Here is a 27,051-nt window from a genome sequence, read left to right as displayed (position 1 = left end):
ATTGAGTTCTTTTTTAATGAAAACATCTGTTTCAAGAATCAGTTAATCTCCTGAAATCTTTTTTTTTTTTAATATTAATCATTTACTTTTCCTGGTATGTGTATCTCAAAATATAGTCCTAGTTTGGGAGGTTTTAATTTTTACCTTCAAGTTTTTGGTCAGCAAATGCCCTTTTTATACTTCCCCATGCCTATCATTGTTCTCAGTTTGGGGCAGGAAGCCACTTCTCTAGTTGGTCTATACTAACTTGGTCTTTCATTATGGTAGAAACCCAGGTATTTATTTTTGCTTTCTTCCTTGTTTCTTCCACTATTTTCTAAAATAGATTTCAGGAGACCAGCTGTATATGAGTCCACATTGTCTTATGAGCTCTCATTTCCATTTCTACTCTGTTAATCAGTTGGTATTAGGTCAAATGGAGTTCATACAGTAAAATTGCTTATTATCTCTCTATCCCATTTCTAAAGAGAAGTAGTCCATTTGCCAAAACTCGCTTCTTGTTCTGATAATGTTTTCCTTTGATACTATTTTTTTAGCACTGTTTCAACCAGTTTCTGTGAAGAGTCAATTCTACATATCCTCTTTACTGTCGATCATTAGAGTATAGCTACCTAGAACAAAGTGGAGGTACTTGAATCACTGGCTGGGTTCATGAGTGAAACTAACTGTGAGGACACTCATCTTTGCCCCGTTGGGTATATTTGGAGTAGATCAGTTTAAATGATAGGCCTCCATGGGAGAAAGGAAGATATGTCTCTAGCAATGAATTCTAAATGACAGGAAACTATGAGTCCATGACAAGTGCAGTTATTTTTTGTTCTTAAAACTTGTCATCAGGGAGTTGTTAGCAAGTTGATCTTAGGGGCCAGCCCTCCAGTTAATAGTTGCCTTTTCCAGACAAATTCAGTTCCATCGATGGATTTTTAATTGCACAGACTTATTCTGCCAAAAGTAGTGATCATGGTAGTTAATAACTTGATATTAACGAAAATGGAAATCCTTCATTTGGCTTCTGATTTGTCTCAGTGACAGTTTTGCTTTATCCTAGGAGTGATATATATCACAGGATTTGCAACATGTTTAGTCAAGAAAGAAGTTACTTTATAAAAGAGGTACTTTGAGATTAGTATCTTGTTTTTCATGTAGATTGGATAGAGAGTAATTCTCCAAAATTTAAGATTGTATTCCTAAAATTGGGGCAATTATCTGTGTATTTCATATTATAAATGTTATCTGGGTACAGTGCACTTATTTTCATCATGTCAATGGAGGGCATAGGCATGCATTTCATATTCATATAATGAGTTTGTGTTTAAAAGATGTTTGGGGGACTTTCAAGCCTTTATGTGTGATGCTAGATTTTTCACATGAGTTTCTAAGCAAATTGGTAAGATTCTCTCCAAATATCCAAACAAGCTAAAATAGGAATGAAGATTTCATGGAAAGGATCTGATTTTGCCTTTGAGGAACCATTAATCTTAAAATATATAGGGTGCAGGTCTCCTATTTTTTACTGTAATACAATATTTTTGTTGAGATCATTGTTGGATAAAATAAGAACTTCCACATTAATTTGTACAAGACTAAATTTAATTAGCAATCATGTTTGCAATGTCTTTATATCTTAAATGTTTGGTGAACTCCTATTTATCTTCCAAGTTCTACATGAAACATCATCTACATGAACACTTCTTTTCTTTGCTAAACAGAAAGGTTTGTTGCTCTTCAGTGGTCCCATTACTGCTATGAATGATCTGTTATAGATATAGATATTTATTATATCTATTATAGTCTGATCATAATATAAGTGTTTATCTTTCTCTCCTTTTTCTCCAGGAAAGATTTTCATTGGTAGAGATAATATATTAGTCACTTATTAAATATTAGCTCCTTAAATAGCATCTGGTATATAGTGGGTCTGTTTCTGGGAAAGTAAAAACCTCCTACAACTACCTTCAGTTCATTTGTAATAAACGCTGATTTTGGGCTTGAACTTGACTTTGAATGTATAAAGAAAGCCAGTATGTCTAAAAATTTTTATGTGAGTATGCTAGATATAATAAAGAAACTGATTAAAGATCCCAAAAGTTAAATACTGTTATAGTCTCCACTACACTAATAAGTCAATTTTAAAAGATTTTATTACACTTTATTCTGAAAAGGCAATATAATGAATCTTACTTTGTTAATACCCAAATATGTCACATACCTTGATATAACCATTGATTGGTTTTGAGGGGCTTTGTATGATGGGAAGGATGTAGAAGGAATTAATGTAGACAGAGATTTTAATCTTCTGTCCTTTTCCCTGTAATTTTGTAAACTTCATTCCCATACATATCAGTAAAAATAATTCTATAACTTTATTGAAACTTCAATATCTTCATTTATATTTAGAGTGGTAGCAACATAAAATTGAAACCTGAGAGTTGTGAAGGATATAAAGTCATGTTTTAATAGAGAAACTAAATTGCTCCTTCAAAGAGCCTATAAAACTGAAAAGCATTCATTATAAATGTAATAAAAACTTATGAGTTCCATTTTATTAAAACTACACCCAGTTTCCTGAAGGGACTGGATCATTTAGAGGTAAACCAGTGCCACTTTATGTCTAGCAACATACTTTATGTGAGATAAGATGTCTACTGAAATGAGGTTTGTGGTTTTAACATGATCCCTAATGACATCCATTCTTATTATAAGATTACAATTTTTGCTTTAGCAGAGTTTGCAGCCTCTGATAATAATGCACCCAGATCAGGTTAATAACAATAGTAAATTACTTACTACTCTAAGTTCCTTCAAGATCCAGAAGAATTGTGAAAGATAAAGCTTATGCTTCTACTAATTGGTGTGTTACATCATCTTATCATTTTGTAAACTTCTTATTCAAGTCAAATAATATAGACTAACATTGTTATGGGATAAAAACTTTCTAGTCATTGACATTAGCCTTTTTTTCCTTTTCAGGTCCAGTAATATTTTTAATATGTTCAATATTCAAGGAGACTCATTCTCTTAGAATTTATCTCCTTTTCAGTTTTCTTTTCCCCCAAAGATTTTTATTTCTTTATTTACACAAGAACTGGGGTACAGGTCATATTCGCAGGAGGGTGAGAGGATTCACTAGAGACAGAGTGGGGAACAGAACAGGCAGACTGACTGAAATACACTGCTGAGGGTAGCAGCGGGCGTGACAAGAGAGGTCTGCCACGCCATGTGGGACCCTCGCCAGCCGGCCAGGATGGAACCAGCACCGCAGAGGCTGCGGACAGCCTCACAGTGCTGCGCTCAACTGTTTGCGCCACCAGGGGAAGCCCTAGCTCCTTTTCAGTTTTTAACTTCACATATTCTTTATTTGATTTTATTTTCCATATCCCACACACATACTTTTATATGTTTTCATTGATTATGGTTGTCTGGTGATAGTGTTTTTAAAGTGCAAAGGAATATAGTAAAATGACTGCTTGGTTTTCCAGTTACTCTTACTTTTAGAATCATATGGCTTGAAACAGAGATTTTTGCATGTTTAAATGAGAGAATTGAAGTACTTGAGTTAATAAACATAGGTCATATTGATTTAGTCAGAAAATAAGGCAGGGTTTCTGTTAAATGGTGGCAGAATAAATGTGTTTATTCTAATTCCTTTTTTGAAATACTGCATATAAATAAATGCAAAATAATGAAAATATGGGCAAAAATTATATCACCATAAAAACTAGGACATAATAAGTCCAAGACACACTGATTAACATGTTTGTCAAATCAGTGGAATTTGGGCCACATTGAGGGAGAACATTGAGAGCTGAAACGTATTTTCCCACATCTTTACTGGTTTGTCATACCTCGGTTAATACATACATTCTCTGCCCAAGCTTTCATTTCAGTAGGTGACTTTGTTCCCACTGTAAGAAATATGGAAGAGGTTACAAAGATAAATAAGAACGTTCTTTCTAGGCATTTCCATCCTAACAACAAAAATGTAAGAAGGACATATGACTGTAAGTCTGAATAGATGTATTATGGGAACATTAAATCCCATAGGGTTGGGTTACAAAAGCAAATGCAGGCTGAAGAAAAAAAAGACATGAGAAGTAGCATTTACAAAAGTGTCCCGAGAAAGATAAAATTTCAGTAGCTAATAATGGAGGAAAAAAATTGTTTATTGAGGAAGTAGTGAAAATAAAAGCAGAAAATCTTCCGAGCAAATATAGGGAACTGTAGATTCCACTCTGGTTGAAATACTGTCATTGCTTCATCCTGAGCTACAGTTACCCAGTGTAACCTGGGCACTATCATGGTTTTAGGCACTTCAAGTTTGTTTCAAGTAATCTACAAGCAAGCCGATGAGACATAACTACTTGTACAGGTTAGGAAAACAAAATTTAGAGAGAACTTGCCTGAGTCAATTCTGTTATTGAGTGGCTGAGCCATGAATATGTACGTAGATCTTTATGACCTATCTTCTTATCCACTGTATTATATGACTGCAAGGGCAGGTCTGGCGCCATCTTTAAAAAATTGTCAGGTAAGGCCAAAACTTCAGGCAATTTATGCAGAGTAGACAGACTGTTTTCCTCTTTTTGAAAATATAAGTGGAAGGAAAGACTTTTTATCTTCCTGTTAGTAATTTCATTCCTGTGCCTAGAAGAATAAGAAAAGAATGCCTGCATCAAAATTAGTTTGAATCCTTGGAGAAAAATCAAAATTAAAACTTAAATATCCCTAAATTTGGCATATCCATATAATCTTCCATACTTTGTGCAATGTCATCTGTCTACTAATTTCTAAATTATATCCAATCAGTGTTTTTTCCTACTTGGTTGCTGTTGTCATTGTAAAACAAACATTTGCCTCTAAATCTACTAATTTGTGAAAATTTCAAAGCATGTAAAACCTTTTTAATTTGGATGTAATGACTTGGCATCAAGAGAAATTTTCAGAGTAGGTGCATTATTTTAGACTTTTGAAATTGCAGTGTTAGCACTAAGATTAGGCCAGTTCTTCATTTGATAGAATGTTAGAGTACCGAGTAAACCATATGGTTTATTAGTTTTTGTGGCTTTTAAATCTGATTGTTTTCCCCATTCCTATACCTCTTACCTTCTTTAAGGTTTCTTGGACTTGGTGTTCATATTTAACCTGTATCTTCTTCTACTGTCCCTCTCTCCATTCCTTAACAATAACTATGTATTGACCTTGTTGAAATCCAATTCCATAATAACTTTTTTTTAATCATTGTTTCTTGTTTCAAAGATGTATGAAGATTCATTATCAATGATTAGCTTTATTGCTCTGAGAATTATTTTCTTACAGATCCTTGGTTCATTTACAAAGTGATTGGTTGACTTATTGGGTCTTCATGACAGTTGCTGTATTTCCTAAACATTTTCAGTGTTTTCTAGGCCTCAGATCATATAAAAGGTCATAATTTCAAGAAGTCTTCATGAGTTCTAGAGTATACATGGACATTCAGAGCAGCTTTTAGATATAGTGAAAAACTGAAAGTAAATCAATCAAGATCAATAGGGGGTAAAAGAAATTGTGCTATAACCATTCATGAAATCCTACACAACTGTAAAGATGAATGGCTGAATTTTGTATATACTGTAAAAAGAGATACCTAAGATAATTTTAAGTCAAACAAGTAAGATGTAGAATACATATTGTATGAGTGCATTTTTGTTGTGTAAAATAACAAACAAACTTATGGAGAAAATTAAAAAAAAAAAAATCCAAGGAACCATTATCAATGATTACTAGTGGGAAACTAGATAAAATGAGGATGTGCATTTCTGTCTTTTCATTTCCTATTTCTGTCCACTATAGAAGTGGAGATTTTTTTCTTATTCCTTTTTTCCTCCTTTTCCTTCCCTTCCATCCCCTTCCCTTTTTCTATTCCCTTCCTCTCATCCTCAGTCCCTTTGTCCCTTCCTTCACAATAACTATGTATTGCTTTTACAATTGAAAAGTTTTTTGTAATTATGCATTTATTTAATAAACAAGGAAGAGGAGACTATTCTGTTGGTGTCTGATAAAACCTTTTCTGAATGAAAAACGTCATGATTTTCTAATTTACGATGATTATAAGAAGGCTTTAGGAAAATTCCCAATTGTTTTAGTTTAAAACTTCTAGTGCCAAATGTGTCACGCTTTGTAACTATTTTTCCCTACTTTGTATGATTGGATTATGAGACTGAAAAGTGGGGGCGTATCCCTCTGCCTCTGTGGTACCATGTAAAATGTTACTACCAGAAAACATTTGTCCTTTTGAAAGAATAACATAATTGTTTACTTCTTTGTAAAAGATTGATTGATTATTTATTTATTGTTATGACAGAATTAAACTTGCTTTAAAAAACCAAATGTGATTGCACACTGGAGAGTTCCGTTCACACTGAGAAATTAAATTTACCGATTTGGAGAGATTTCAGACAAACCTTTTATCTGTGTTGGTTTTAACATATTTCCTATTTTTCTGATAGTTTAAAGCACACTAAATTCATAATATCCTGAGAAGAATATGGTTTTTGATAGGATGTCAGAAAGTGCATATATGGTAATTAAAATTGAAATAAATGAGGCATCATATGCACAGCACAAGTTCTGAAGAAGGACTTGGCCATCTAACAGAAATTCAGTAACAATGCTTATGTGTTTTTAAAAATAAAAATTCCTTTATAATAGAATTCTTGTACAATAGAAAAAAATAGTGTGGTGATTGATAAAGTAATGGAATTTAATTTTCACACTGAATTTTTGCTTTGAATATATTGACTTTCCCACACTACTGTTGCCTTTTATATTTTTTACTGCCTGTCACATTATTATTCCTTGCAGCTTCATGGTTTTATAAGATTAGTCTTCAGAAGCAACTGATAATGTCAGTCCAGTTTGTAATGAGATCATAGGAACTAGCATCAATTGAAACAGAACTGATAAGTTTAAAAAAATTGTTTCTAGCCTCTTGTTCCACCTCACAAAGATATTAATGGGGTTTGGCTTCTACTTTCCTTACTACTTTAAATTAGAGTAAATGGTGTTATTCCAACAAATTCAATCAAATTGTTTGTGAATATAGTGCTTCTTTCATATACTTTACAAGGTAAGTTTTATATTATGCCTTCTATGTCTTTAAAAACTACCACATTAAATAACATATCAGACATGTTTTGTGTTATTTAAAATAATTCTTTTTAGCGTCACTGGAAGGCATTATTCAAAGCTTACTATATATCAACAAAAGTTTTAAGTATTAGCTTGCTGAAGAGGAATAATTAAGTACCTCTGAATATAAGTGAAAAATGTTTTTATTACAACTTTTTGGATACTAAAATAAACTGGAATATTATGTTTGCCTGAGAAATATAGATGTTACTACTGACTGGCGCGAGACAGATTTGTTCTGTGTAAGTGATTTTGTGATTTTTAATATAAGGTTGGAAATAATGGTAAATCTGCCAGTCTCACAGAGTTAGTGAGAATAACTTATGAAGGAAGTTTTATGGAGGAAATGCCATATGTTTTAGGTGTTACTCTTTTGTTTAGAATTAAATACTGATTAATATTTTTATCAGCAACATATGGATTTATTTTATTGTGAAAAATGAGTATTCATTATTCACAAACATTTGTTTATTAAGTACTTGTAGTGTACTAGACATTGTGCCAGGTGTGGGTATATAATTTGAGGTTCTTGTATTGATGTAGCTCACAGTTATTAAAAGGGAAGGAATGTTTAAAGCAGATAACTATGGCACATAGCATAACTATGGCACATAGATGTAAGTGGTATGAATGAATGATTGATCTGCTAAGGATCTCAGGCTTCTGAGAAGCCTCATAATGCTTCTGAGAAACTGTGCTTAAAGCAAAATAAGTAAGAGTATTAACACTGCAAAAAAGGTAGTGGTTATTGTAGGTCGCCTGAAATTAGATAATCAGTGTTAAAAGAACACTAAATATAGAACAGCACTCAATTCATTAATTGTTTATTGAATTGTGACAAGGGACAAGTCCCTGTTTCAGTCACTGAGCAGCTAAAAAGCTGGAAAGTTCTCTGCATAGTCCCCCTGTATGTGCATAGAGAGCTGTGCCCCAGGACAGAGATCAGGAAAAGGTGCTGTGGGAACTTAGTGTCATCTGACCAGGCCAGGGTGTTACTGTTCAATCCCACAGAGACAACTGACTTCACAAGTAATTTGGACCCTTTAGTACTGAGTTAAAAAAAAAAAAGGACAGACATGAAAGGGAGGAGATATTTTGAGAAATCAGTGGTAGTTTAAAAACACATTTGTGACATAGGCTTGGTGCCTTGAAGTCAGTTAATGAATTGGATATAGGTAATATAATGGGAAGCTGACCCACAGTGTAGTTGAAGTAAGGTTATAAAATAATAGGCACCTAGTGATATCACCGGTTTATCAAACTAGTGATATTGAAAGGGATATAAAGAATGCTGTCTGCAAATACTATTGGCTAACCCTTGTAGAATCTCTTAACTATATTTATAAATCAGAATTTCCAAGACGATTTCCTATATCTCTAAGTTAATATCCTCATAAATGAGGAGGCTTTTTTAGTCTGGCCCCAACACTGTCTGGTCAAGACCTCTGGGTATTGAGGACTTTTGTGCATAGAACTGTATTTAATACTCCTCCATAGTTTCAAATTACTCTAAATTCTCAATTACTCTTGAGAATTGTAAAACTTGGGTGAAGTAAAAATTATCTTTTTTAAAAGGTTGAGGCTGGTGCCCAATGCTTTATTCTATTTTTAAGAGTGTTTTTAGCTTTCCACTACAAATCTTTATCATGGCCTTTTCACTACTGGACATAAATTCCTTCAATTTTATTTTTACTACACCTTTAAATTTGTTTTTTCATTATTTTCTTTCTTACCTCATTCACTCCTGGAGTGGCGTTTGAATTCACTTTGAATGGCAAGATTCTTTCTGTGCTCTCCTGTCATGGTCTGCTTTTTATCAACTTTCTTTTGTATCTTAATTTCTTCCCCTACCCCTTCAAACAGATTATCTGTTTGAGAAACTAGAAAGAAACCCACAAAATCCCTTATATCTACTTCCCCTCAAACTTTCCCTTTTACTCTCCTCTTTCACCTTTAAACAGCTGTTTTTCTTCGGTATCTCGATTCATGTATTTGCTATTAGTACTCCATCCACTAAGATCTGGCTTCTGTCCAGACCATTCGTTCTGTGGAAGCAGAGCTCACTAAAATTGTCATGAACTTCAGCTTGCCAGACTCTGCCTCTCCACAGGTGCTTGGTCTCTGCGCAAGCTACATGGCTAGCCATCCCCTCTAAGCTCCTCTCTTGCGTCTTTAGGTACCCACTCTTTCTTGGTAACTCTGTGATTGTTTAAGGTCTTGATTGTATCTTCTGCCCTTATCCTACTTACAAAATAGGTTATTCATTTGAATTCTGCATTTGATCTTTTCTTTTTGCACTGTGCATGTTCTTGGTTAAACTGTCCATGTGTCTCACAAATCCAAAGCTGCAGTCTAGATTTCTCCTGAGTTCTGGACTCAGCAACATTGTCATGGACATGGCACTCCAGACTGCTTTGCAAGCCCTTTATTGACTTATATCTGTTATCAACTAGAAGTGAAATATTTTTTCCTTTGAAAACAAATAATTCACACAATTTTTTAAAGATTAAATACTTCGCATAATGAGTTTTGAGGAAGAAATAAGAAGAAAAGGACTTATGGTTGGTAATAGTGTTAAATGCCAGTTTGTAAGCTAAATTCAAATGTAAGAGCACCAGTTTGTAACAGGAAATGAAAATACAGTATTCTGAAAAAAACTATGTTAGATACAAGGTAACAAAAGAAACAACATTGTTATAGCCACTTACATTACAGTGTAGTATTTTCCATATAAAAATATTTGTCTTTGACTTTAAATAATACATGAAGTTATGGGACCTGATAATAATTTCAATCTGACTGAGGGTAATTTGATTATCATTGATGATGGCTATAAAATTTTATTGTGATATTCTTATTTTGTTGGCTTTTGGGCAGTCTGAGAGAAAATCACTTCTACTACTTGGATGCATAGTTGATGAACTCTAGATGAAATCTCAGGACAAGTTGCTCCATGTAAGTACACCTTTCACTTGCTCTAGTTACATTCTTCCAGATCTTGACTAACACAGACTTGTAGATGACCACCTCCCACTCCTGCCTCTGCTGGTAGTCCTCACCTGCTCTGCCAGAGTTTCTGACTGTAGAAACAGAAACAAATAGACTTTTTTTGTAGAATGAATATTATCAACTCTTTAAACTGAAATAGAGAATGAGAGTGAGCTGGTAGAGTAGATGGCTGTGTGTAGAGAGAAAGTAAAATCTGAAGTGCCCTTTTAAATATGTTTTGTTTTTAAATGATAAGAAGACTTAATTTAAAACTTTTGCAACAGGGAAGAGACTATTGCAATAGGTGAGAGAGACTGAACTCAGCTCATGGAAGATCAACTGTTGTTTAGTCTGACTTCATTTTCTAAAGGCACTCATTGGTCCCAAGATACTTTTAAGAGTAAGAGGTGTTAGAATCTTCTTATCCTAGAAAGTGGATTGTATTACTAACTTAAAATTCTTCCATGTCTGGAGGAAGGAATATACAGTTATTTAACTTTAGGGCATTTGGTTTTTAGAGTGCATTGAAAGTCTTCCAGTCAAGGCAGTTTGTTTAGAAGTGAAAGCATGCAGATGGCCTCTGTGTGTGTGTTTAAACAGCAGCATTTTATTTAGCTGCAGATTTTAACTGTATTTCGGGAAGTATTTTGTTAGCAAATGTAACCATGACGTAACGAATGCATTTTACATGCAGTAATGGAATTTAAATTGCTCTGCGAGTCTAAGTAAGTTAATCTCTTTTTAACCTGGTTTTATTTCTGCAATTTGGGGGAGGGATGTTTTAAAGAATATTTAAAATAAATAATATCATTCAAAATGCAAAATAATATGCTATAACTTGTATTAAATCACCTAACTACTTTAATCTGAAAATTTGTAAGTCAGGCTAGCTCTGGAAAAAAGTTTTGAGCAAAGCAGAATGCCTTTGCATCTTCTTGCCCTTAGCATCTGTGACATCCTCTTATCTCTCTTTTCAGATATGCAGTGGTCAGTGCATTTCTATTCTTCAAAGTCAGCTCGAAGGAAAAGGAAGTAGCAAGATTGATGTTTGTTTTGTGTCAGACTTTCTATTAAACATTTTACATGTATTCTCATTTAGTTCACTAAGACGACTGTCGAACTTATGACCTCAGCTCTCCATCCCTAACTTCAAACTCTAGTTAATCAACTGCCTAGGGAAGAAATGTGTTAAGAAATTTATTTACATCCCAGAGTGATACACATGCACGCCTATGTATCTGCCTACTTACATAGATTAATAATCCTGTTTCGTACAGAGAGCAGTGTGCCCTTAGTGGTAGAGTATGTGACTTTTGAAGACATGACTTGAGGACACTAAGCCTCCAGAGATTGTCATTGCCGGAGGGCACATATTATTAGTAACATATCTAAGAAAGGGATTTGGACCTGGGTTTGATTGACTTCATTGCCCATTTTCAAACACTACTCTCTACCTACCTATCCCTTTCTCTATTTGTTTTATTATTGTATGTAAGAATGAAATCTTTCCTGCAATGCTGCATTTTTTGTTATGTAAATCACTTGTTTAATGAAAACCAAAAATAATGGTGAGTCTACAAGTATTTTGATGATAAATAAAGAAACTCTATAATCTGAATTTGGTTATATGGTAATGCTACGTTTAATTTTAAACTGAAGCCTGAAGGACTAGTTGAATCAGGAAAAAACCTTGTTTCCACTTAGATGTCATTGTTTACCTTGAACATGAAAAATAGAGCAAGTAGTTACAAGGCTTAGAGGAATAAAAAATAATAGCCATCATACTGCCCTGGAAATAAAGGGAAATGATAAAGCACACACCTACCAGCTCTGTGATCAGTGATGTTTGCTATCGGGCAGACAGTTAATTCAGTGTAAAAAGTGTGTGAAAGAATGCTTTTAAGCCTTTAACTGCAGATGATTTTTGTATTATTATTTATTTTTAAGTACTGACAGCTGACCACTTTAATTGATAATGAATTTATAATTCATGGTAATACAGCTGAAATTAACTTGTGAACACAGATATTGCCATCCTTCTAACCCCAACACATACACACTTAGGATTGTTTTGAAAAACAAACAAACAAACACACACCTTGTTATACTTAAACAAATATATTGAGGCTAATCTATTACAGCAGTTTGCTTGAACAAACATTTAGACTAGGAAAGGAATCCTTTCATCTTAAAAGGTATACTGAGTCTTTGCTTCTGACCCCTCAAACCTTCTTCTTTCCATCTGGGCTGTATTGGAAGTGAAGAAATCACCTTAAACCAAGTCAGTTTGAGATCATAAAAGCTGTGAAGAATGGCAATTCTCTGAAACTTCACTGTATTCTTTCACCATCATCGTTGGCCTAGTTCTTTGCTGAAAGATTCCATAGTTTCTTTAGTATTTGTAGGGTTTAGAAGATTGTAGACCAATACATCTTTCTTCTTTTGATTATTCTCTGTACTTGGGTTATCAGTGTTAGAAAAGTTATAGGAGAATCCATGAGTACAGTATAAAAACATTAAAGAAAAGCCCTTGAGAAAACAAGTCTGCCACATTTGTTAAGTATTAGTGTAGTTTTTCTGGTTATTAATGTTGAACTAATTTCCTTTCTGCCAGGGCCTTGTAGTATTTCATTCTTTTTCATTAAAAAGAAGGGTTCTGTGAAAGCATTGATGTCTTTCAATAGTTATAATTGATACGGGCGTTCTCTTCCACCTCTGAGAGCACGGAGGCTAAGTTTCTGTTTTTGTAACAGGTTTCTCTGCTACTTTTACCTCTCTTTTTTTTTTTTTTTTTGGGAAAATTTATTTATGTATATAAGAGCTGGCATGCAAGCCAGAGGTGCTGGGGTGAGAGGATTCACCAGAAAGAGAGGCAGAGTGAGGAACAAAACAGGCGGATCTACTGAAGTACTGCTGAGGGGAGCAGCAGGCAAGACAGCAGAGATTTGCTGTGACATGTGGGCTAGCTCCCTGGCGGGGGATCAAACTTAAGCTGAAGTGGCTGTGGATAGCTTCACAGTTCTGAGCCTTAACCCCTTGTGCCACTATGGAGGCCCTCCTTTTACTTGCCTTAATTGTTTTCATGATTTTGAAGGAAATATCTGATCCTATAAAGTCTTGATCAAGAGATGGCTACAATAAAGTGTAAATTTTTCATCTTTTAAAACTCTTAACTGGGCCTCCCCAGTGGCGCAGTGGTTGAACGCTGGGCTGCGAAGCTGCCCACAGCCTCTGCAGCGCCGGTTCGATCCCTGGCCGCTGGTGTGGGTCCCACATGGTACGCAGATCTCTCCTGCTACCCGCTGCTCCCCTCAGCAGTGTACTTCATCAGTCTGCTCCCTGCTCTTGCTCTGGTGAATTCTCTCACCTTCCTGCGATTTTGACTGTACCCCAGTGCTTGTATAAATAAATAAATAAATCTAAAAAAAAAAAAACAAAAACTGTTAACTGGTGCTTGAAAGTCCTTTGTCAGTGGTAAGATATTATATTAAGTTGGGATGGTGCTGGAACAGAAGAAACAAGAACTAACCCATTCTCTACAACTGATCTTACATGACATTAGTCACTTGGAATAAGGATCTTGGACCTAAATTATCTTATTAGGTAGGAAATCTTCCTTTTGAACAAGCAAGTTTATTCTGCAGGATTAATAACTAGATAGACTAGTATAAGTAATACCAAGTGTGTCAGTTGGTCACTCTCTGGGCCCCTTCTGTGTATGTGCCTGACCATGTGCTGCTCTGGGAGATTGACCCCTAGTTCTTCTCAGACAAAACAGTGCTTACCTCATGGGACATGTCCTGCTACCACAGTCAGAGCCCTCTTGTGAGCACTATAAATTGATCAAAAAATTGTAGAAGACAATTTATGAAGCACCCATTACTTCTACAACAGAATTTATGTCATGCCGTAATGGAGGCTAACTAGATCACTCTGGGAAGCCAATAATGGAAGTTAGTCAAGGGGTTCAAGTTAGTCGGCTGACTTGCCTTGTGTTCTCCAGAGCAACACTGGCAGCCAGTCCCAAGCTTTCCTACTAAAGTGTCTTCTCTGAGGATCTGTATCAACCTGGCCTCTTTAATCTTCCAGGTTCTTTAAACTATATTTACTTTTTCCTTTTGGAAGCAATATCATCAGTATAGATTAATCCTCATTCTGACTTGGCAATATGGTGAAGTAGAGTGTAAAAACACTCTGTATTTCATTCTCAGATCTCTAGTTACTACTGAAGTGATTTTGGGCAGATGATTCCAGATCTCTCTGCTTCCTTTGTTCTTCTATGACTAATACTTACAAGCCCTGTGGCGAGAGTTAGGTTAACATTTGTGAAGCACTTAATAATATCGCATGATAAGCTCTTTTTAAGTGTTTGCTATGATGATGATTACTTAAAATATAGTCCTACCTGACCTGAAGTCTGAAATACTTTTTTTCTAATTTCTTCTAATGAATATAACATTCATTCACTCATTCCACAAATATATATTAGAAGTATGCTATGCACTGGGCATAGTGTTTGTCTTATTCCCATTATAATCCATACTATGGATAAGGCCAGAACCTCATAATAATATAGCAGTTTGAATTCCTGCTCTGATATTCTGGGATAAAAGAGTATAAATGACTTTATTCACATTCTTTAAAGGTAAGGTGGTATTGTGTTCTCTTTTTTATAGTCTGAAAGTTAATTTTGTTTCATTGTGTTCATTTGTTTGGTTTCTCTATATATTTCTTCACATAAGAATGAAGTCGTATGGTGTTTGTATTCTTGGGATCACCACCTCTAAGATCACCTATTTCCTTCCTTTTGGAAATTAACCTCATAAATAACTCCATCCTCTTTTTGTTCTCAAGATTACTTATTAAAATACCATTGGGTCTTGGGGGAAAAAAGGTTAGGCACATAACTTGGACTTGGTTAGTATTAGCCTGAATGTCTTGGTACTCTTGCTAACTGGCAGGATTGAATGAGTGGAGCCCCACAGGGAAAGTCTGTTGGTCCTGTGGTCTCACAGATCTCAAGAAATGGAATTCTAACCTTGTCCATGCATTTAATGAAAAAAAAAAATACTCAGCTTTCTGAGGCTCAGTGATGGAAAGGTTGACATTTCTTTTGACTAAAAGGGAATGACCCAATTTCTTTGGGCGCTGCAAGTTCTTGCAACAGCTTCATACTCCTGTCCCCTTTCTTACATCATTTTGTTGCCACAACTGTTTGTATGAAGTGGTAGAGGCAACATTAATGTTTGCATATAATCTACTCAAACTATTTTAGTCTTTTCTAACTGTGTAAAGGTATACTCATTTTGGGAGAAAAGGAGTCACTATTACTTCCACTCCCAGACATAAGTGACCTAATTGATATACTCGATTATATATACAATCCATAGTGTACATGGTGTATGCAATATATTCTATCATGGCATTAGGAAGGCATTGAGACTGGGGAAAGAAAAAGAAAAGTTACAGAGAATCATTGGAGATTTTCAAGAAACAGTGAGGTCTCTTCCCAATGTGTTGTTCTGACTCTGTCTTTGACACATGAACCCAAAGTTTCTTGAAGATTTGGGCATTAAGAACCATTCTTTGATTGTATATTGAATTAAACTTGACTCCTTTGGTTGGAATCATAATCTGTAGACCCCTTCTCATGGTGTTTAAATACATAATGTAAAATATATATGGCTATATTTTTTAGTTATACTGAATGTAAAAAATATTTAAATTTTAATGTAGTGTAAGTGTGCATCTTTGGTGTTTAATATGATCTAATATTGGGTCTAAAAAGGACCATAATTTCGAAGTAATGTTGAGGACAAAAATTATTGATTATACATAGGTGACCAATTCACATGTACTATTATAATGACTATTTTTTCACCCATACATTTATAATAGAAATACTAACTTCATGTGTAGGCAAGTAAAAATAAAGATGTAACTGTTTACCAGGCTTACAGATGTATCTTTATTCTTTGCATGAACTCCAGGTTAGTAACTCTTGTTTAGAAGCAGCATTGAAGGCAGATTGGAGGTGGGAGTACTATGATAAATATAATGAAGACAGTGGAAAATTCTATCTATGGTATGTTTAATGATAAAAGAGTCACCTTCCATTTTGGATTTTTTTATGATTTTATTTATTTTATTTTGCATAGAAGAACTGGGGTATAGGGCAGAGGTGCGGGGGGGTACACATTTTGGAATTTTTTAAATTAAAAAGTATATAATTTTGTGATAAGATTTACATTTTCCATCTTAATATGTGCTTTGATATTTTTCTATAAAGTTCATGGAACCATGTGCTCTTTTTGACTTAAACATTGAAAATCTGACATTATAATAAGATAATTTACTATTCTGGATTATATGTGCAGTCCTCATTATAAAATTGAGAATGTTGTATATTTCCCTACACTTCAAAAAACTAAGTAGGCTAATCACTCTTTTCTGATCGTATGTCTCCTCTTCTTTAATCTGAAGTAGTCATAACTATTGAAATAAAGGTTTGAATGAGCAAAGTGGTTGGACAGTAATGCATAGGGATGTGGTATACAGTTCACTGGGTTATGGAAATTATCATTTCCTATTATTTTTAAAAAAGATTTATTTATTTATGTATACAAGAACTGGGGTACAGGCCAGAGGTGGGGTGTGAGAGGCTTCACCAGAGACAGAGTTGGGGAGCAGAACAGGCAGATCTACTGAACTACACTGCTAAGGGAAGCAGCAGGTGAGACAGGAGAGATCTGTTGCACCCTGTGGGTTAGCTCCCTGCCCGGGGATGGAACTCATGCTGTAGTGGCTGGCAAGAGCTTGATAACACTGTCTTTAACCCCTGCACCACCAGGGAGATGCTTCGTTTCCTATTATTGTTCTGAATACACTTACAGTGAGTTTCCAGTTTTGGTATTCTGTTTATTGTTCTTAATATATTTTGTATTTAATGCTTAGTTCTTTTAGAAATAAATTGTTGGCTGGGCCTCCCTGGTGGCGCAAGGGGTTAAGACACAACCCATGAAGCTATTTGCAGCCACTGCAGCACAAGTTCAATCCCTGGCCAGGGAGTAACCCACATGGCACAGCAGACCTCTCCTGACTCTCCCTCTGCTCTCCTCGGCAGTATATTTCAGTCTATCTGCCTATTCCGTTCCCCACTCTGTCGCTGGTGAATCCTCTCACCCCCCACATCTTTGGCCTGTACCCCAGTTCTTGTATGCATAAATAAATAAATCTTTAAAAAAAAAGAAAGAAATTGTAGGAAATATGCCTCGAACCTATAGATTTTATTTTCTTATTCTTCTGTTGTCACCTTTGACTCTTCTGTCCTGCCTCTTGACATCTGAACATTTCTCTTGGTACATTTTATTTCCACTTGCTAAATGCATGAACACAGTCAGATACAGTTAGAAGGAAAAGGCCTGTGAGTTATGGGCGATTGCTTTTGTGTATTAACGCTGCCAATGGAGGGTCTCATTAACACACACAGCATGGGGAATTTTTTCACTTACCACATTGAGCTTGAAAAACCCAACTGCAAAGCATACTTGATTGTTTATGTCTCAGTATTTTTATTTGGAGTTTTAAAAGATGTTAACAAAACTTCTTGGGGCAGGTGGAATGCCATATGGCACAGGGACTGGACCACCGCCATAGCTTTAGAAATTTATTGAAGCTTCTCCTAGTGGGAGTGATATGAGTTCTTGGGCTGTTTCCACTCAGCAATGGCATTTGTGTGTAGATCAGCAATAAAGCTACTTAAAAAACAAGATAAAGCAGCAACTGTCCAGAAAGAGATTTCTTATCTTAATATATACTTATTGATAGGGCTTGAAAGAGAGTTCTTTATTAACTGTGTCTTTATTGGATTCAGAACATTTTTATATTTATTGACTTATGCAAAATTCATAGACATATTATTGTGGGGTTATTTTGCAGATATAGTGGTTTTCTATACACTAAGTGAATACTCCTAAATTCAGATTATATGTCTTTCTCACATAGGCGTGTGCACACAAAACACATACACACATTTTCACAGATATGGATCATTCTGAATGGTGCCATAGACATTAGGTGGCAGTGTCTGAGGTCTGCTGGAGCAATACCAGAACTCACACTGTTATTTGAGTTCTAACCTTAGCACAGCAAGCTTCCTCCCCATGCCAACCTTGCGGCAGTGTGGGAACAACTGCCTTTCTGGTACTGCTCGTTGCAAATGCTTCCTGTATTCTCTATAGCAGTAGTGAGGTGTAGAAAAAGAGAAGGCAAGGGAAATTTTTTCAGTACTTAAGAGAGCTAATAAAGTGTGTCCTTGTTTAATACAATGAAGAAATTGAATGTTAATATTTGTGTCACTGATTTCAAGTGATCAATATACCTTTGCTTTAAAATACATTATTTACTCAATGCAATATAATTTTTGTAAATGATGGTATCTTTGAGGCTGTTATTTAATGTAGAAATTGGCACTGCAAATAATTTTAAGTAAAATTAAAGAACATAGAAGAACATTTACTTATTGACTTAATTTTTAGTTCTCCCTCCCTCCCCCTCATTTCTCTTTGATTCCTAAGGCAGAGTCATAATTTCTCTCAGGAAGACCCCAGGCACTCTTTTATTCTTCATGGCTGCTCGCACACCTGTAATAAGCAGAGAACTATAATATGGAAAAAATTGCTTTCATTGAATATAAAATATACTAACTATTATGTATGGGCATTTTCTATTTCCATAAATGAGCTGCACATCTTATATTTCCCCTATTATTGTGACAACAGTGCAGACTAGGTGCTATTATTTCCATTTTATGAATGCAGAAGTTGAGACAAGAAAAGCTAAGTAACTTCTTCAGGTTTCCAGAGACATGCTTATTAAATGGTACGATTGAATTTTTTTTTTAACATGGTTAGTTTAACTCCAGAGTTTATTTCTTTTCTTTATTCCTGAAATACATCTTTTGTTTCATGTCAAATATCTTGATTTAGGTATCTTGCCCGTTTGAGTTAGAAGGATCAGGAGGACCTATAAATGTACTCCATGGAAGGAATTGCTCTTTTAACAACAAAAATTCTTATAAATGAGAGGTCATACTAATGAGAAACAATGCACAGTATCACTATCTGTGCAAGTGCCAACAGAACTTCTGCCTGTCCCAGTTAAGTGCTGAATTCATATGGAGTCATTCCCCTTTACAACTCTCTATGCACAGAATTTGCAATATCAGATCTGAAATGGTAGAGGTGGCTCCCAGTAAAATGAAGCTGAGGAAGCTATGGCCTAAAATATAAACTCTTTATAAAAATCTTGTTTCCTAACTGAGTTTGCCAATTTCCATAATTAGTCAGAGGCAATTAAGTACTTTAATTAGTTTGATCTTTATGGAATTTCCAGCATATTTTTGTTTTGTAATCAGAACTAAATTTGAGTATGTGACTAATATCCCTTATAAAGGCATACTTTAGCATGCATCAAAATGCTTTACTTCACTTCCAGGATGGAGATATTTTATTGGCATAATTTTAACATGCACTTCATAAAAACACAATGTTTATACATTATTACTTCTTTGAAATATCATATCATCTGTTTCTATGTAGCATGGGGTTAGTCATAACATAATGTCGATTCTTCAGTTTTTTGGTTTACATGCAGTCACAAAACATTGACAACTCATTTATAAATACTTAATATGTCTTAGCATTTAATATAAATGGTACAGTTTTAGATATAAAATAATTATTAACACAAAAGTTTATGTAATCTAGGAAAGAGCCAATTGACGTTTATAAGATTTAGCATTCCAGTCACAGTAGAAGTGAAGACTGATTTGATTAGTGAATGTTTGACTTCCAAATTTTGATATTCATAAGCACCTGAGAGCATCCAAACTAGAAACTCACCTGAGTTCTCCTATTTTCTCTTGCATGTCTTTGCTTCTAAGTCCAGTGCATATCTTTTCCTGCATCATGTTTTTGTTTCCTTTTTTTTTAAAAATGTTCTTTTTTAAAAAAAGAAAAGATTCATTTTTTTTATACAAGCACTGGGGTACAGGCCAGAGGCGCGGGAGGGTAAGAGAATCCACCAGAGACAGAGTGGGGAACAGAACAGGCCGAAGGACTGTGAAATACAGTGAAATACACTGCTGAGGGGAGCAGTGGGTGAGACAGGAGAGTCTACCACGCCATTTGGGAATCTCCCTGGCCAGCCGGGAATTGAACTGGTGAAGCGGAGGCTGCGGATAGCCTCACAGTGCTGTGCTCAGCCCGCTGCACCACCAGGGTGGCCCATGTTTTTGTTTCTTATTTGCAATTAAATCCAGTCTTGAAATCATGAGTGCCCTAGATTCATACACACTCTTACCTCCCAGCTCCATCCTCCAGCTCTTTTCTATGAAAAGCAGAATTGATTTTTTAAAATTTTTCTTAGCCCCACTTCTTTCTAAATCCCTGGGGTTACTTTATGTCCTATTTCCTTATTCTCATTTTTCAAACTTATTAGTGTCCTTATTTCTTTCTTTTCAGTTGATAAACTGACAAACTTTATTTTCAATCCAAGCTGACTGCTTTCTTGAGCTTTTGGAACATCTGAGGGCTCTTTTAAATGGAAAGCATCACAGGGAAGGGACTCAGAGGCAATCTGGCTACTCTCAAATTCAATGCCATTAAGACCTTGGAACAAAAAAAAAAAAAAATAAAAAGACCTTGGAACAGCCTCTAAATTCTTTAGTTTCAGTAGGACCAAAGAGTGGCAAATATCTGGGATAGTTGAAACTGGGAAACAAAAAATGGACTTAGTCCCATTAGTGCTATTAGCCTGGTAGATTTCTGTCCCAGAGTCTCATTGAATAGAGTGAGTGATTGAGTCCTGGAAATATGAAAGTATTAGCTCTGTAACAGAATTGCTAGACTGACAGAGAAATGAGGAAAGAAACATAAAGATTCTGAATTTTATATGTCAGTTCTCTACTCATTACCTCTCTGTCATTTTCGGGAGAGAAATTTAAAAATCTCTTCTTATGTTTTGTATTCATTTTCATGCTTATTTCATTTTATCGAAGAAATGGCCATGTGTATTGAAATGGTTCTTCTTAAATCTCTTGAATACAAAGAATTCCATTCAATAGTTGTTCTATACATAAGCAGGGTGAGCATATCTGAAGTGACATTAGCTCGCTACAAAATTTATAGCATTGGTTTTAGCTATAAGAAATAATCAGAAATGTGGAAGCGATAAGAAACCCTTAATGTATTTTATTCTCGTGTTAGCTTTGATCGTGCTATTGGAGAGAGTTAGAGGCAATTTTTTGTTACTGTATGTGGCTTAGGCTAGATTAAATAATGCTGGCAATTGTTTAGGATTATATAAAACCTTTGCATTTATCCCAATATCTATTTTCAAAATTGTAAAGTTCAGCATGTCTTAGGGTAACAGAGTATTCTTTGCTGTCTCTAATTTATCATGTGGGTTTGGACTCGCTGCTGTGTTGCCAAATAGTAGTTGTGTTTGTGGGGCCGAAGCCTATGAATCAAGCTGGAGCCACTTGTAAGAGTGTATTTAGCGGTTCCTTCACGTCCCCTTTACAAACCATCGCCTATGTCAGTATTTCAGAGTACTAAAATACCGGACTCATTCATTTATTGAATTTTTTTATTGAGCACTAATGATGTGTGAGGTTGTATTTAGAGTATTGCATATATAATGATGAACAAGAAAACCAAGATGCATATTCGAAGGATTTACATTCTACTAGACAAACATAAGTAAATAAGAAAATATCAGAATAGTGATAAGGGCAGCAAAAGTATAGATGCATGTTTCATAGTACTTGATTAGGGGGACTGTTTATTCCTACTTTGGAAAACCACGCAGAGATACAGCTTTATTCCGCAGCCAACCACAACAAGGGAAATTGAGCTAAGCAGTGTTAAGACATTCTTATTATGTGAATCTTAAACATATATGCAAATTGTCTACTGGCAACAAAAGTAGTTTGGTAATGGGGACATCAAGTAATATATACTCCTAATTACATTTAAATAGTTCTACATATAGTAATAATAATAGTAAGATAATAGAATCACTGTGGTATAATAGTGAGAGAGTGTTTAGAAATAATAGTATAATATTTGGTGATTGTAAAAACTTAAGTATCCTGTTCTTTTTTCAATAGCATCAACTAAGAACTATAATACATGTCATTTTAATATGCTGAATTTAACTTTAATGGAGAATGTTTATTTATATTCTGGAAGCATCACAGGAACCTAATATATAGCATGTCAAATTTTTCTCAATTTTTCAACGAAGCTCATATAGAGCAGCCAAAATAAAAGAAAAAAAAAGGAATAAATGCTTTGTCAATATGTGTGCATCATTGAATCAAAAATAATTAGACAGTACATTCTGTTCAGTTTGACATTATTAGTTCTGTGATTCATTTATAATATGTTTACTGACTTTTGAGAATATGTATAATCCCCCAGCTAGTTGGAATGGTAATGTATAAAGGAATTACCATATTCAAGCACATACACTATCCCACTGATGGTATTACATGCTTTCTTATTTTACTCAATTTTCAATAAGACTCCATTTTTACAGTTAACACAGGAAACACAGTTGTTGGGATTCCACCCCCTACCTCTGTCTCTCAACCCCTCCCCCTCTTTGTAACATAAAACCTTCAACACCATCTTCCTGTTACATTTGATATGAATAAAGTGAGTAAAAGAAATCTCACAAGTACCTAATTTTAGGAGATATTTTAGGGAAAGATTAATCTACATAAATTTGTGGGTCGTCCCCAAAGTACCTTTTAACTTAAAGACTTCATGGGCTAAAGGTCTACAGCTTAGTACACAGCAACATTGACTGATCTTTAATTTTATATTCTCTGTATTACTCTGATACCCACACCTTTTAAATTTGGAGAGGTGTAAAAGTCAGAAAATAATAATTAACAGAGAGAAGAGAAAATGAACATTTTTTCAAAATGTAGGGCAGTTTGAAACTCGGTAATTTAAAGTCAGGTTCTGATTGTGGTGACAAACTTTCCCTGACCATTTTCTTTCAAGTTTTTCATGTGGTCCTTTCAAAAATCTCCCACTTTTATTATTCTGTGTACTTTTGTGTTTAAAGTTCCATCTTGGGGGGGAGCGGGAGCGGGAGGCGGTTGAGCATTGAGCACTGGGTTGCGAAGCTGCCTGCAGCCTCTGCAGCGCCAGTTCAATCCTCAGCTGCAGGTTGAAGGTCCCACATGGCGCGACAGATCTCTCCTGCCTCCTGCTGCTCCCCTCAGCAGTTTACCTTGTCAGTCTGCCTGTTCTGTTCTCTGCTCTGGCTCTGGTGAATTCTCTCACCCTCCGGTGCTGCTTCTGACTACCCAGTGGTTGTATAAATAAATAAATAAATCTTTTTTTTTCCCCTCAAAAAATAAAGTTCCATGTTGCAAATCAATTTTGTCTTTCTTCATATATTTTATGATTCTGTGACCTATGTGATTTCATATGGTATATGTACTTTTGTCTAAATAAATGATAGCTTTCTCTGGACAGCAAGCCTAGCATAGACTCTGTATTGCTGCCCTACACCTTCCCGTGCTATGTTTTGACTTAATAGTATTCATGTTGTATACCTTAGGAAGGAAATGAAAGAATAGATAATCTATTTCTAGTTCATCTTTAGTGTGTTTATAAACTCTGTCAGGGGGAATTCCCTGTTAAAGGGTTTTAAAATAGCTCATAAAAATATACTTAAGATAATCTCAAAAATTACAACTCAGATACATAAGTCCTAGGAATGAAGCAGTGATGATCATTCCATAAGGCAAGAATTAAGTATTTTATTTTATCATTTGCCACCACTTCATATTAATAAACACTTTTGAATTGTTACATAAATTAATTTTTCTTTGCAGTGTTTCTAACCTCAAGAAAGCATGGTCAATTTTTTAAGGCAAAAATTTCCATTTCTATGGAAACAGTGTTATTTAGTTACGATTCTCTATATCATGTTTTAACCTTTTGACATATACAACTCAATGATTTGTATTTTATTGTGCCACCATCAGTATAGTCCATGTTAAAACATTTTCATCCCTCAAAGATGAAGCTAGTACCTGTTAGCATTTACTCTTCCTTTTCCTCATCCCTCTCACTCTAGTCATGAGAAACATACTGCTCTCTCTTGAGTATAAACCTAGCAAATGGAATTGCTGGGTCATATAGTAATTTTGTGTTTAATTGTTTGTGGCATTGTTTTCCAAAGCAGCTGTGCCATTTCACATTTTCACCAGCAGTGTATTTGTCTTTCAGTTTCTCTATGTTATGGACTGCATGTGTGTGTTCTTCCTCAAACTCATAGGTTGAAGCATCCATGTGGTGGCATTTAGGAAAGGGGCCTTTGTGAGGTAGCTAGGGTTAAATAAAATCATGAGAGTGGAGCCTTCCTGAATGCCCTTATAAAAAGTGATTAGTATCCTTATAAGAAGACATACATCTGGGGGGCCTCCCTGGGGGCACAGGATGTTAAAGCACAGCAGTATGAAGCAATCCACAGCCTGCCAGGGAGCAACCCACATGATGCAGCAGACCTCTCCTGATTTGCCCTCTGCTCCCCTCAGCAGTGTGTTCCAGTCAGTCTGCCTGTTCTGCTCCCCACTCTGTCTCTGGTGAAGCCTCCCACCACCCACATTTCTGGCCTGCACCCAGCTCTTGTATGCATAAATAAATAAATTAAAAAAAAAAAAAGAAGACATACACCTGAAGTGGTGTGAACCCATACCTCTGAATCATGTGTGGTACTGTGTACCATTACCTCAAAAAACAGTACACTTGAAAATGAAAGGAACAGAGACACATAGAGTTTCTGCTCCCTCTCTTTCTCTGCATGTATGTGCCAAGTAAAGACCATGTGAGTATATAGCAAGAAGAGAGCTCTCATCAGGAATCTAATTTACCTTCGTCTTGACCCTGACTTCCCACCCTTCAGAACCTTGAGAAATAAATTTCAGCTGTGCAAGACACTATATCAATGGTCTTTTGTCATGGCATTCTGAGCCAATGAATGTGCTCCAAATCCCGGTCAACATTGTTATTATTTTAAAAATTTTCATTGAATTGACAGTTGTTTATAACATTATGTAGATTTCAGGTATACTGCATTATAAATCAACAACTGTATATACCGCAGTATGCTCACCCCCCAAATTCTCCCTTCCACCCTTCATCGTGTGATTGACCTCTTTTTCTTATAGTGTATCTTACTTCGAGAAATGTCTATTCAGAATCTTTATGCATCTTTTAATAGGGTTCTTTGTCATTTTATTGAGTTATAAGAAATATTCTTTATATACTCAGGATGAAAAGTTGTAAAAGTTACTTATTTATATATTTTGGACTAACTTCATTCTTTTACATTTGATTAGTTGTCCTAGCACCATTTGTTAAAAAGTCTGTTATTTTCTCATTTGATGGTCTTGTCGTCTTTGCCATATATCATTTGGCCATAGATGTGTGGGTTTATTTGTGGAATCTCTATTGTGATAGTCTACATGTGTTTTTGGGCCAGCACCACAATGTCTGACTACCACTGGTTTGTAGTAAGTTTGAAATCAAGCAGTATGATTCCTCCTACTTTGTTTTTGTTTTTAGTATTGTTTTGGTTATACATTGTCCCTTGCAATTCCATGTGTATTTTAGAATTAGCTACCTGATTTCTATAAAGAAGCCTTATATTAAGATTAAAAAAAATATTGTAGTACCTACCTATTTTTTCATTTAATCTTATAAAGAAAAATTCTGTATATTTCTCCATTATCGACTACTACCATACTCATAATACTTCTGGTATAGGATGTATGGGTTCTTTCCCATACTCACCAGTTCTGTGATATTTGGTGCTGCTACAATTCACTTCCATTCTGACACTGTCTAGTTGGGGTCATATTGGATTCTACATGTGAGTAGCGCAGTCCCATAACTGTGCTAGTATGTCAATCTCAAGTCCAGTATTGTCACCTGGCTTCTGACCAACCAGTTGTAAATTGGGGCTCAATATTCCCTTGTTGGGTTTGATAACTTTCTAGAATGACTTATGTAAATCAAGGAAACACATACTTATATTTATTGCTTTCTTCTTTTAGCAAAGGATATGATAAAGGATATAGATGAATAGCTGGATAGAAAAAACACACAGGACAACAGTTCTGAGTGTGGTAGCTTCTGTCACAGTGCAGTGACATTAGGATGTGACATTCTCATGGAATGTAGACCAGCCCTGAAGCTTTCTGAAGGCTGTAGGTCAAGGTTTTTTATGGAAACTTCATTACATAGACATGATTAATCATTATTAACTCATTTTCTAATCTCTTCCCCCTCCCTGGAGAGTTGGGTATGAGACTGAAAGTTCCAACTTCTAATCTTGGTTTATTTTTGCTGGTGACCAGCTCCTATACTGAAGCTATCCAGAAGCCCAACACTATGACTTTAATTAGATTATAAATTAACATAAATGTTAATTTCACTCAGGAAATTCCAAGAGATTTAGGAACTTGGGCCAAGACTAAATATTACATCAAAAGATGTTTCTAATGCCTTTATTACAAAGATTTTAGGAGCTCTGGCCAGGAACCTGGAAAGAAAATTCAGAACCTATATTTCTCTATTATATAACCATATCACATCCCTTAATCTACACCATTAGCATAATCTTATCTTCTTCTCCTTCATGTTAGGGATTAAGAAGCCAAAACATTGAAAAATTAAAGTCTCACCCTTATTGCAGGGGAAAAGATAGGATCTTTTCTTTTAAATATGGGTAATAATTTCAAGCACAGTTTTTTATAATTTTCTGTTTCTTTTTTTTTTAAAGATTTATTTATTTATACAAGAACTG

General features: G+C 35.2%; 1 protein-coding gene across 9 annotated transcripts in view; it reads left to right on the top strand.

Moving 5' to 3' along the window:
* Positions 1-27,051, top strand: part of IMMP2L (inner mitochondrial membrane peptidase subunit 2) — a 732,784-nt gene that overhangs the window by 261,216 nt on the left and 444,517 nt on the right. The window contains exons 6-7 of one of the 9 annotated variants that reach the window (XM_054692562.1): positions 10,045-10,122; positions 11,133-12,573. The exons of the other annotated variants lie outside the window; for them this stretch is intronic. Coding sequence (XP_054548537.1) covers positions 10,045-10,081 — 37 coding nt within the window. The 3' untranslated portion in view covers positions 10,082-10,122; positions 11,133-12,573. Of the gene's footprint in view, positions 1-10,044; positions 10,123-11,132; positions 12,574-27,051 lie in introns of those variants that run through there. 9 annotated transcript variants of the gene reach the window in all.

Source organism: Talpa occidentalis, unplaced genomic scaffold, assembly GCF_014898055.3.
Source record: "Talpa occidentalis isolate TD23 unplaced genomic scaffold, MPIMG_talOcc4v2.1, whole genome shotgun sequence".
NCBI classification, from domain to species: Eukaryota; Metazoa; Chordata; class Mammalia; order Eulipotyphla; family Talpidae; genus Talpa; species Talpa occidentalis.
The sequence above is the reverse complement of the archived record's forward strand: the minus strand, read 5'-3'. Positions and strand labels throughout refer to the sequence as shown.